Here is a 13,328-nt window from a genome sequence, read left to right on the forward strand (position 1 = left end):
AATCTAGTTATCATTCTAGTGCTACAATCAAGATCATACATCAAGATAACAAGAATTCACAACATTATGATCCTACTCATCTTGAATCAATTTCACCAAATGGGTTTTTACCAATATCTTTCCTACAAGTCTGAAATCAACATGATTCTTGCTCTAGAGAGCAATTTCCAACTCGGATTTCTCCTTTTTGATGCAAGAAATCGAGATTGGGTTGGACCCATCTTCTTATATATCACAATTTCATAATTTTAAACTCACCTCTTTACTAACTAGGGTTAGATGCTTGATTTTGAGGGCTCATGCATATGAATTTCCTACAATTCGTGGCTCAATTTGCTGATTCAAGCAGTTAGGGTTCTTGGTTCCCCCTTCTTCCTCCTCTGGCTCGCACGACACACCCACTGTGTTTTTGTTTTTGTTTTGATTTTTCTCTTAATTAGCCCCCTTTATTCACTAGTTACACATTTAGTCCTCCCACTTGAGGGAGTATTTAACTTAAGCCTTTTACTTAACTAGTTATCATTAAATCATAATTTTCCATTAACCAAGATAATTTCTTTATTTATCATTTACCATTTTTGGGGTGTTACAAGTCTACCCCCCTTAAAAGAGGTTTCGTCCCATAAACCTGAACATATAACAAATTTAAATATTGACATACCGAAAAGAAAAGGATAGTGTCTCCTCATCTCATCTTCTGCTTCCCATGTAAGATCTAAACCTTTTCGATGTTGCCATTGTACCAACACTTGTCTAACAGTTTTGTTGCGGAGATTCTTTACTTTGAAGTCTTTAATGGCTATGGGTTTTTCGACATCATTCAATCCCTCGTCCAACTCAATATCATCGAATGGTACTAATGCTGTATCATCCGCAAGACACTTCCTCAACTGTGATACATGGAAGGTATTGTGGATTCCATCCAGAGTGGGTGGTAGTTCTAATCGATAAGCAACATTTCCAACCCGAGCCACGATTTTAAACGGTCCGATATAACGAGGACCTAACTTTCCCCGTTTGCGAAAACGAATTATACCCTTCCATGGGGACACTTTTAATAGAACCAAATCTCCGACTTGGAATTCGATAGGACGCCTCCTCTTGTCTGCGTAAGCTTTTTGCCGATCCTGGGCCGCTTTCAATCTAGTTCTAATCAATTCAATCTTTTCATTTGCTGCTGCTATTAAATCACTTGGCGCAAGCTCTCTTTGTCCTACCTCGCCCCAACATACGGGAGTTCTACATTTTCTCCCGTATAGTAGTTCGTAAGGTGCCATTTGAATACCACTATGGTAACTGTTATTATAAGAAAATTCAACTAGTGGCAAATGGTCATCCCAACTTCCCCCAAAATCTAGGGCACACGCCCTCAACATATCAACAAGTGCTTGAATGGTTCTTTCTGACTGGCCGTCAGTTTGAGGGTGGTAGGCGGTACTTATGTGCAATTTCGTACCCACACTCTCGTGAAACTTTTGCCAGTAACGAGAAGTAAATCTAGTGTCCCGATCCGAGACAATTGACACGGGCACTCCGTGACGGGATATGATCTCGTTCATATAGATTTCTACCATCTTCTTGGAAGAGTAAGCTTCTTTGATGGGCAGAAAGTGAGCGCTTTTTGTAAGTCGGTCTACGATTACCCATATTGTATCATGCCCTTTCTTTGTTTTAGGAAGCTTGGTTATCAAATCCATTGTTAGTTCCTCCCACTTCCATACCGGTATCTCCAAGGGTTGTAATTTCCCGTACGGCTTTTGATGTTCTGCTTTCACTTGGGAGCATGTTAAGCATTTCGCGACGTATTTAACTATATCAGGCTTCATGCCCGGCCATCAATAATCGGTTTTTAAGTCCCGATACATCTTTGTAGCCCCGGGGTGGACCGAATATCGTGATTTATGTGCCTCGTCGAGTAGAGCGGCCTTGACTTCGCAGAATCGTGGTATCCAAATTCGGCCGAATCGTGTCTTAAGTCCGGTCGAATTTTCTTCTAGTTTATCGATTACACCTTTTAATCGTTCTCTCTTCAGGTCTTCCGCTCCGAGCGACTTTATTTGAGATTCACGTATCGTCTTGAGTAATCGTGGCGTAACTATCATTTTCATGGATTTTACCCGAAGGGGAGGCGGATACTCTTTTCGGCTTAACGCATCGGCTACCACATTTGCTTTTCCCGGGTGATAAAGGATATCACAATCATAATCTTTAATAAGTTCCAACCATCTCCGCTGCGTCATATTTAGGTCTTTCTGTTCAAAGAAGTATTTGAGACTTTTGTGGTCTGAATAAATTGTGCATCTCGTGCCATACAAATAATGCCTCCAAATCTTTAAGGCAAATACTACCGCTGTTAATTCTAGATCGTGGGTTGGGTAGCTCACTTCATGCGGCTTCAATTGTCGTGAAGCATAAGCGATAACTCTTCCCTTTTGCATCAGAACGCAGCCTAATCCCTGGTGTGAAGCGTCTGAATAGACCACCAGGTCTTCAGTTCCATCCGGTAATGTCAAGACCGGGGGACGGGATAGTTTCTCCTTTAACATTTGAAAAGCCTCCTCCTGTTCTTTACCCCACACAAACTTCTCTTTCTTTCTTGTCAGTTTTGTTAAGGGTAAGGCTATCTTTGAAAAATCCTGTATGAATCTTCTATAGTATCCCGCAAGACCCAGAAAACTTCTTATCTCTGTCGGGTTCTTCGGAGAAGCCCACTTCATTACAGCATCAATCTTTGAAGGATCAACTAAAACACCCTCCGAATTGATCACATGCCCCAGAAACTGCACTTCCCTGAGCCAAAAGGCGCATTTTGAGAATTTTGCATAGAGTTTCTCCTTACGGAGAACTTCAAGTACTTCACGCAAATGCACTGCATGTTCGTTTTTGCTTCGTGAATAAACCAGAATGTCATCTATGAATACGATCACAGATTTATCCAACATGGGTCGGCATACCCGTTTCATAAGGTCCATAAATGCCGCTGGCGCATTAGTTAACCCGAAGGACATAACTAAAAACTCATAATGCCCATAACGGGTTCTAAATGCGGTCTTTGGAATGTCTTCTTCTCGTACTCTAACTTGATGGTACCCCGAGCGCAGATCTATCTTGGAGAACCAACTCGCCCCTTGTAATTGATCAAAAAGGTCATCAATTCTAGGTAAAGGGTAGCGGTTCTTTATGGTCAACTTATTCAACTCCCTATAGTCGATGCACATGCGCATCGACCCGTCTTTCTTTTTAACAAATAAGACAGGTGCTCCCCAAGGCGACACACTTGGGCGTATGAAGCCCTTGTCTAGGAGGTCTTGTAATTGTGTCATTAATTCTCGCATCTCCGTGGGAGCTAACCTATAGGGAGCCTTCGCAACCGGTTTCGCACCCGGATTCAATTCGATTTTAAATTCTACTTCTCGCTCGGGAGGGAGTCCCGGCAATTCCTCCGGAAACACATCCGGAAATTCGTTCACAATTTCGACATCTTCAAACTTCGGGGAGCCTTGTTGAGTATTTACCACGTAAGCTAAATATGCCCTACTCCCGTTAAGCACATACTTAATAGCTTGAACGAGAGTACATAACTTCGCTTCCATCTTTCTTTCACCTTGTATATTTAATCGCCTTCCACTTGGAGTTTGGAGAAGTATAGTTTTGGTTTCACAATTTATCTCCGCGTGGTTTTGAGACATCCAATCCATACCCACTATTACTTTAAATTCCCCCAAGATCATAGGTATGAGGTCAATAGCAAACTCCTCATCCTCAATGGTTAATTTACAATTCTTACATATTTCGTGCAACAAGTAATTTTTACTATCTGCTATTTCTACTTCTAAGGGCATCGACATTCGTTCAATCTTAAAGGAAGGATGTTGTACGACTTCACTAGAGATAAATGACATAGTGGCTCCGGTATCAAACAAAACATAAACCGGTATGGATTTTATTAAAAAGATACCTGAGACCACATTCGGCTGGGATTTGGCTTCTTCAGATGTGATTTGAAACATTCTCCCTTTCGCCCTAGAACCCTCTTGCTTCTTATCTTCTTTCTTTGACTCTTGCTGAAGCTACGGGCATTCCGATTTGATATGCCCCCTTTCGAAACAATTGAAACAAGTCTTCGGGTTGTTCGGGCACTGATAAGACGAATGCCCCTCCTTACCGCGTTTGAAGCACCCCCTTTTGCCTAACAAACACTCTCCGGTATGGAGCTTCCCACAAGTCTTGCATAGAGTAATTCCACCTTTCGACTTACCCTTCCTTCCTTGATCCTGAAACTTCCCCTTTTTAGATGGACTAGAACTTGCACCCTTTTCGCTTGGTCTCTTTTCACCTCGCTCTTCTTGCCTTTTAATTTCAATCTCTCTATCCCGTGCTAAATTGATGAGCTCATCGAGGGTTTCTGTTGGTGCACTACATCTGTTGATTTCGTCTTGGATCATGTTATTCATTGTATTGTATAGATTAGGGCGCGTTTTACGAGAAAACTAGAGAGTATATGTGTTTTAGAGGGTAGGTCCGCTTATACGGACATGGGAGGTCCGCTTATTCGTCAGGTCCGCTTATACGGACGTGTCCGTATGAGGAGACCTCCTTGGACTATAAATACCACATAAGTGGATCTCCTTTGTAACGTTCTAGTTTCCATACCGAGGTGCTGCCGGTGTGAGAATTGATTGTAAAAGCTGTCAAATTAATCAGAAAAGAGATTTAAGAAGATATCTAGCTGTTTCTACGTCAGGTACTTATTTTCCGCACCTGTATCTGATCAAACTCCTCTGATTGACTCGTTCGGGTCAAAACACGTTCCTACAGTTTCACATTTTGAGGGGGTGATGAACTCTCTAATTTCTGCCTTTAACACGCCATATAAACGATTTATCTTCATTCTTTCGGTTGTTACCAAGTCCCCACAGAACTTCATCTTATCCATGAAAGCGTTTGATATTTCATTTACTGACTCATTTTTCTGCCGGAGGCGCAAGAAATCCTCCTGAATCTTGTCGATAGTCGACTGAGGACAATAATATCTCATGAAGGGCCCCTTAAACTCTTGCCAAGTCATAATTTGCAGTCTATCTTCACCTACTTCCTTACTGTGCGCATCCCACCAATCTTTCGCCTGATGGGTTAGTAGACCGGTAGCGAACATCACTTGATCTTCCTTATCGCACCGACTTCGTATAAACACCGCCTCTATATTCGAGATCCATCTTTGACATTCGATTGGATCGATTTTACCGTCATACGTCGTTGGATGACACGCCATAAAATCTTTATACGTGCACCGTCGTTCTTTGCTTTTGCCCTTAGATCCCTCTATCAGTTCTTTCAGTTCTTCAATCTTGCTAGTCATCATGGCATCCACAACTCCCAAAACTCGGCTTTCTACTTCTTGAGCCAATCGTGGGAGATTGGCTTGCATAACCCCTTCTGCTACTTCCGTAACTTTGTTCTCGAATGCTTCTTGTCTAGCCACATCATTGTTATCATCATTAACATTTCTTGCATCAGCCATCTACACAAAATCATGTTTACATTTATTACGGATCATAAGCTTTAGCATATCATTATTCATCAATCCGTGTCACTTATTCTCGTTCTTACGTTTCGGGTTTTATTTCATACATTCGTCGTTTGTTTCATACCTTCGCACACATTTCGTTCAACGTTTAATGGTTTTATACCATTGTCATTATTTATTTATTCCTTACATGCTTAATTTGCCCTATAATGACCCGACGGAATCGTGAATCCGGCTCCCGGAAAGTACCGTTAATTAAAATTCGGAAAATTTTAAAATTTTTTTGTGGGCTGGATCAGACAAGCCGTCGGCAACGGCTCACCAACCCGTCGGCGACGGGCTTTGCAAATGGTCGTCGGCCAAATTATCCCGTCGGCAGACGATCAGGGCGTCGGGCAGTGGGGTGGCGTCGGCGACGGGAGGGTACCCGTCGGCGACGGCCCTTCGTTATGCAAAACGCTGCAGATTGGTTTTTGGCTGTTCCGACTGTTTTCCGGGTCCGTTTTCAGCTTCCCGGGTCCCGGGATTTCTCATTTAACCCATCTTAACACTTCATAGCATAATAAATCTTAATTCTTAAACCGTAGCGCACTATACATGTTCGTATTAAACGAATGTTTAAAATTTTTGCCTCCTTGGCGATCTCGGAGCGAGCACATTTGCACGAGCCATCGGTTTGAGTTCGAGCACTAAGACTCTTGTCGAATCCCTCAAACCTTGGCTCTGATACCAACTTGTCAGGCCCGCTTTTCCATAAAAAGAATAAACTACTTATAAAAATAATTTAAAGACATCAAAATACCAAATTTTATACAAAACGAAATCTTTACAAAAATTGGGCATGACCCCTTCGTAAAACGAGCGTGCCCCCTGTTTTAAGATATTAAACTAACGACAATCTACGACCCATTTAACTTTAAACTTCCCAAAACGAAAACAACAAGTTTTCAAGTGTATGACTTCTAACAAGATTAAACAAAATAACAAGACATGGACCCAAAAAGAGTGCAAATAACTAGCGGAAGCGCTTGGTGTAATCAAGCATGAACACGTGCTCGCTCCATATCTCCAAATCGCCTAAAGTGGAGTTTTACCTACATTAACAACCAAATTTTAAAAGGTTAGTTATCACACTTGTTAAATCATAATTCTTTCGTTTTAACTCCATACAAACAAGAATTTTCATTCTTTTACGCATACGACTACCCAAGTAATTGGGTTTAGCATAAACACTCTCATTGAGAGTTAAGCATACACGTTCGACCCGTTTAATTGGGTTTGGCATAAACACTCTCATTGAGAGTTAAGCATACACATTCGACCCGTTTAATTGGGTTTGGCATAAACACTCTCATTGAGAGTTAAGCATACACGTTCGACCCGTTTAATTGGGTTATTTGCTTTCAACATTATTCTTTATTTTATCCGCATAACGGATTAAGCTTTCAACAGTCATTATGGCATTCGAAGCTACCCGTTCAAACGGATGGCATTCATCTCTACTTGACACGATTTAATTTTTAAATCGGTCAAAATGCATAGCTTAACACCACTTTCGTTAGCATACCCAAATCCACATAGGATTTGTTATTTACTCACTATTTACCACAATTGTCATACAAGGTTAGTTCTACATCAAGTTAAGTAAAAGAGAATTTAACAAAGATTTGTATGCAACGGAACGTACCTCGATCTTGTACGCCTCCCGCTTTACTAGTGTTCGAGCTTTCTTCCTTTACGCCTACATTATAACATTCGTTTACTTAGTCAAATTAAATCATTCGATCATTTCCTTCACATATTACATATATAACCATCTCTTAAGCATTTTATCAAACACTTGGCGGGCATTATAACTATGGTACAAGGTACAAGTCTATAAAGCATACTTCTATGAGTTTATCATCACACAACAATTTCATTTATTCAAATTCGCATAGCCATTTCAACCTACATCAATCTAGTTATCATTCTAGTGCTACAATCAAGATCATACATCAAGATAACAAGAATTCACAACATTATGATCCTACTCATCTTGACTCAATTTCACCAAATGGGTTTTTACCAATATCTTTCCTACAAGTCTGAAATCAACATGATTCTTGCTCTAGAGAGCAATTTCCAACTTGGATTTTTTCCTTTTTGATGCAAGAAATCAAGATTGGGTTGGACCCATCTTCTTATATATCACAATTTCATAATTTTAAACTCACCTCTTTACTAACTAGGGTTAGATGCTTGATTTTGAGGGCTCATGCATATGAATTTCCTACAATTCGTGGCTCAATTTGCTGATTCAAGCAGTTAGGGTTCTTGGTTCCCCCTTCTTCCTCCTCTGGCTCGCACGACACACCCACTGTGTTTTTGTTTTTGTTTTGATTTTTCTCTTAATTAGCCCCCTTTATTCACTAGTTACACATTTAGTCCTCCCACTTGAGGGAGTATTTAACTTAAGCCTTTTACTTAACTAGTTATCATTAAATCATAATTTTCCATTAACCAAGTTAATTTCTCATTTATCTCTATGTCTCGAAGAGGTACTATAAGAGATTCGTCAGCTAAACATTTCTTTAGATTACATACATGAAACACATCATGTACACCTTCCATTTCTTCTGGTAGTTGTAGCTGATAAGCGACTGGTCCTATTCGTTGGATGACTTTAAACGGTTCGACATATCTTGGGCTTAACTTTTCTTTCTTACCGAATTGGACTACTCCTTTCCAAGGAGAAACTTTTAATAGCACGTTGTCTCCAACTTGAAATTCCAATGGATTTCGTCGATGATCGGCATAGCTCTTTTGTCGATCTCGTGTTGTTTTTAATCTTTCCTTGATTTGAATTATCTTATCCGTGGCTTCTTGCACAATTTCGGGACCTGATAATTGATTTTCTCCTATTTCTGCCCAACATTCTGGAGTTCGATACTTTCGTCCATAAAGTGCTTCAAATTGGGAAACATTAATGCTTATATGATAACTATTGTTATAGGAGAATTCTATTAATGGTAAGTGATCGTCCCAACTTCCTCCAAAATTTATTACACATGCCCTTAGCATGTCTTCTAAGGTTTGGATTGTCCTTTCACTTTGTCCATCCCTTTGAGAGTGATATGCCGTACTTAAATTTAATCGTGTTCCCATGGCTTTTTGGAAGCTTTTCCAAAATTTAGAAGTGAAATGACTATCTCTATCGGATACAATGGATAGTGGAATTCCATGTAATGAAACTATCTCATCTACATATAGCTTAGCTAGTTTCTCCACACTAAAGGTTTCCTTCATGGGTAGAAAATGAGCTGAGTTGGTTAGTCGATCCATAATTGCCCAGATTGCGTCATTACATTTCCTTGTTTTGGGTAATTTAGTAACAAAGTCTATTATTATCAATTTTCATTTCTATATTGGCATTTCTAATTGCTGAAGTAAAACTGAAGATTTATGATGTTGAGCTTTAACTTGTGCACAATTATCATGGTTTGTAACATAAGATTTGTAATTTGGACAACAATACATGTGCACAATTATCAATCGACGGGGTCTGCATAGTAGGATTATTACGGATAATCTGAATTAATTTATTATGAAGTCCCATAACTTTGATTCTGATGTCATACAAAAGTCTAAGACCTATGAATGTGGTATGAGTTTAATTACTTACAAAGTGTAATGTTAGATTATACTTAAGGCGTAAAATTTGTTTGAAAAAAATACAAAGTGTAATGTTAGATTATACTTGAGCCATAAAAACTTCTTTGAAAAAAAAAAAGAAAAACAAAAAATGAAACAAAATCCTAACTCCTATGGTTTTAAAGACAAATAATTTTGTAGATTATTTGGTGGCCCATTTCTACTGATAATAAATTTTATTTCAGGTGATTAGGGGTGTTCAAGATCGGATTATCCGATTTTCGGATATCCGAAAATCGGATATCCGAAAATTTCGGATATTGTATTTCGATATCCGAACCCGTATCCGAAATATCGGATATCCGAAATTCGGATATCCGATATTTCGGATACGGGTTCGGATAATAATCCGAATATCCGAATTAAAAAGAAATGAAAAATAATATTCTACATTCAAATACATACTTTATGGTTTTCTAGATCTTTTCTTCAATCTATATTATTTATTAATCTTATGATTTTGCAAATGGCAACGAATCAAATCAACTGATATAAAATAAGCTTCAAAACCAAAATGGCAACAACACCAAATTAAATTCAGATCGGGATCCATTAAAAAATTCAAATGTATTACATTTCAGATCTGGATCCTCTACTACAAGTGACAACGAGAGGCGATTCGGTGGCTTGGTGTTTGGTCGCAAAAGGGCCAAAAGGACATTACTTGTTGTTTAACCAACGAAGGTCGACAACGGCGCAAGCTCTGTGATGGGAAGAGGAGCAGCAACGCCGCGACGAGAAGAGGAGCGACAACGAGAGGCGATTCGGTGGTTGTCTTCTGTAACAACTGGCTGCTGGTTCGTCGTACAACTGAACGAAGGTGTTCCGACTTCTGAATGTAAAAAAGACCATGGTTGATGAGGGCTCTAGAGTTTAGATGATTATTAAGGTGCGATGAAGGTTGATTAAGGGTGAGATGATTAAGATTTGAAGGTTCAGACCATGAAGGTTTAATGGAGAAAGTGGGGGCGTGGTTTGGAAAAGGAAGGAAGGGGTAGGGTTTTCTAGTATTTATCATAATATATTTAATATTTTAAAATAATATAATTTAATATTTCGGATTTCGGATAATCCGATTATCCGAAATTTTCAAAAACTCGCATCCGAATCCGAATCCGAAACTTCGGATTATCCGATTTTCGGATATCCGAACTTTCGGATATTTCGGATACGGGTTTTCGGATATTTCGGATTCGGTTTCGGATTCGGATTTTTTTGAACACCCCTACAGGTGATTGGAGAATGGGGAACATAAAAACCCTAAACAAAATCCAAACAACCCAGCTCACTCTGAAACTCACCCATTCCATTCAAACTCTTTTTCTGTCTTGTAGCTACTTCACCCCTTTTTCTTTCCTCATTGTGACATTTTATTCATTAGATTTCTAAAACTCTAGTCCATATGTAAAGATTCATGATAGGTAGCCAGCAAAATTCTCAGTATATTAATACTAGTTGATGCCCCGTCCATGTTGTGGGCGATGGCCGAATAATTCTCAATTAATCAAAAAAATACTACTATAATTTTGCTAGGAAAAAAAAAAATCTAAAACGATATTTTTCGGATCAGGGGAAAACTATAATTTTTCAGAAGTAATGAGCGAGTGTTAGGCGGCTCCTTGACACGGGAAAAAATTAAATGGAGTCAACCAATTAAAAAAAAATGTTTTCTACTTTTGCTAAAAAAACTAAAACGATTGGGAAAACGTAATTTTTAACTGAGTGCGAAATCATAATTTTAATTCCGGGATAAAATCGTAAATTAAATGGACCAATGGGGGAGTGTCAGGAATCTGCCGGCATGACTGTAATTTTACATTGGGGGCAAAATTGTAGTTTCATTAGGAAAACAAACAAAATGATGGAGAAAGTGTAAATATAAGTTGAGGGCAAAATCGTAAGTTGGCTGTGAGAAAAAAAAAACTAATGGCAAAACTATAAATTTATACGGGGCAAAATCGTAATTTTGAATCGAGGGAAAAATCGGAATTTTTAGCTGGGAGCAAAAGCGTTAATTTATTTTTAAGTGGGGGTAAAAACATAACTTTGAACCGATGACAAAATCGTAATTATAAGAGAAAAACTAATGGCAAAACTGTAAATTGAAACGGGGCAAAGTTGTAATTTTTAACCGGGGGCAAAATTGAAATTTTTAGTTTGGAGTAAAAGCGTGAATTTATTTTCAAGTGCGGGCAAAAACATAATTTTGAACTGATGGCAAAATCGTAAATTTAAAAGGGATAAAATCGTAAATTTGTTGGGCCAATAAGGGAGTGCCAGGCAGCTGCCTGGCACTATTTCCCCACCCGCCCATTTAACCCAATTGAAGTCAAGCACTATTGCCGCGGTTGTGTTTTGTAGATATTGAATACGAATGAAATGAACAGTAAACAAAAACAAACTATAATATAATAAAATGAACAATAAACAAACTATAATATAATAAAATATTGTATATAGTTTTTTTATAGTAATTGTTATCTCCTTTACTTTTTAAGTCTGGTAAGCTTGGTGTTAAACAGTACTTGTATCGAAAATACCGGTTCGTTATCGTACATGAAGGTAAAAACCAGCACCGGCCTGGTACATAAAACGCCAAAAGTCAGTACCGGAATGAGTTTGATAATCTTTTAGTTCGAGAAATTTGGTACTGCTACCCAGTACCATTTGCTCATCCCTGATCACGGATACCGTACGAACACCAACGCTATGTACAACTTTTTTTTAGTTTCAGGGGTAGGGATCGATGAGCTCGGTGCCAACTGATACCGAATCAGTATTGGTACCGAAAATACCGGTTACGGTATCGGTATATGAAGGTAAAAACCGGTAGTGAACCGGTACTAGGAACGTCAAACGTCGGGAAATTCGGTACCGGTACCCATTACTATTTGCTCATCTCTGACTACGTGCTTCTACGGAACAACATCATTACCATACAACTTTTTAAGTTGATTTTCTTTCGGTTATTTTTTAGTGTTTTTTCTACATTTTCTTTATATTCTTGTCAGCAATTCTGTGTGCAACGCGCTCGTAGTGATTTCAAACACATATAAACACAGACTAAATAACAAAAGAAATTCGTCGCAACGTGGCGACGGTTTTTATAACTAGTTCATTAAAACTGTAAATGAATAAATAAATAGAAGTGATTTGGATGGGTAGGAGGAAAACATGCATGTGTGGATCTAACAGCGTTTCCCTGCTTGTGGGCTTAGGGGGTAGTGTTTTCACGGTGGGTCAGACTGCTTAAAGGCTACTTCGGGCAAAGTGACCAAACACGAGAAAGCGTGCCTTGACAACCAGCACGTGTTTATCGCATTTGTTTTTTATACTTTTGGTTTTCTTGGCACCAGAGGTTCTGGACCTACTTAGTTGAGTCCAAGGATCACGCATAGTAATAATGTTATGACCTAAGATCTATGAACGTAATTTTTAAAAAACTTAGTTTTGCTATTTAAAAAAGGGTAGCAGCGCAGATTGTTGCCTGTTTACTATCTATCTCGATGTAAATTCATAACATGTGAAATATAAGGAGTGTGTTAATTATTTCGGAACCAAAATACAAGATGTTGATAGAATGTGTATAAAACAAACACAATCATCCTACGTTGCTAAGTAAAATAGTGATCATCAAATAAATTAACGAAAATTGTAAAAGCCTTTATGTTATTACTATCTATCTATTATAATAAAAGAAAGAGTAAATTTCTGTTTTTGTCCCTGAGGTTTATCCATTTTAACTAGTTTAGTCCAAAAATCTAATTTATAACAAAACCATCCCTAAGGATTACATTTCTTAACGCTTTTCATCCCTAAGGTTTGCATTTCTTAACGCTTTTTATCCCAAGAATTAAAGGAAAAAGCAACCTTTAGGGATGAAAAGCGTTAAGAAATGCTAACTTTAGGGCTGGATTTGTTATAAATTAGATTTTTGGACTAAACTAGTTAAAATTGACAAACCTAAAGGACAAAAACAGAAATTTACTCTAAAAGAAATCAACTTTTGAACACGTGTCATTCATTGAATGTATTCTCAAATCTATACTTATCTTATATTAACTAAATAAATAATAAATTAATATTAAATTTTATCATACTTTAATAA

The 13,328-nt window shown here is 38.3% G+C and overlaps 1 protein-coding gene and 1 long non-coding RNA gene across 2 annotated transcripts; both read right to left on the reverse strand.

The window, feature by feature from the left end:
• Nucleotides 1–603: 603 nt before the first annotated feature.
• LOC110876485 lies at nt 604–1,277 on the reverse strand. The gene is made up of 2 exons (XM_022124656.1): nt 736–1,277; nt 604–628 (listed from the first exon to the last, which is right to left on the reverse strand). Exons 1-2 carry the CDS (start codon nt 1,275–1,277, stop codon nt 604–606), a joined length of 567 nt encoding a protein of 188 aa, XP_021980348.1.
• A 5,122-nt stretch (nt 1,278–6,399) lies between these two features.
• Nucleotides 6,400–7,864, reverse strand: LOC110874739. Its single transcript, XR_002556181.1, has 3 exons — nt 7,744–7,864; nt 7,215–7,268; nt 6,400–6,621 (listed from the first exon to the last, which is right to left on the reverse strand). It is a non-coding gene; the product is annotated as an uncharacterized LOC110874739 (long non-coding RNA).
• Between the last annotated feature and the right edge of the window lie 5,464 nt (nt 7,865–13,328).

Source organism: Helianthus annuus, chromosome 9 (assembly GCF_002127325.2).
Source record: "Helianthus annuus cultivar XRQ/B chromosome 9, HanXRQr2.0-SUNRISE, whole genome shotgun sequence".
Classification (NCBI taxonomy): Eukaryota; Viridiplantae; Streptophyta; class Magnoliopsida; order Asterales; family Asteraceae; genus Helianthus; species Helianthus annuus.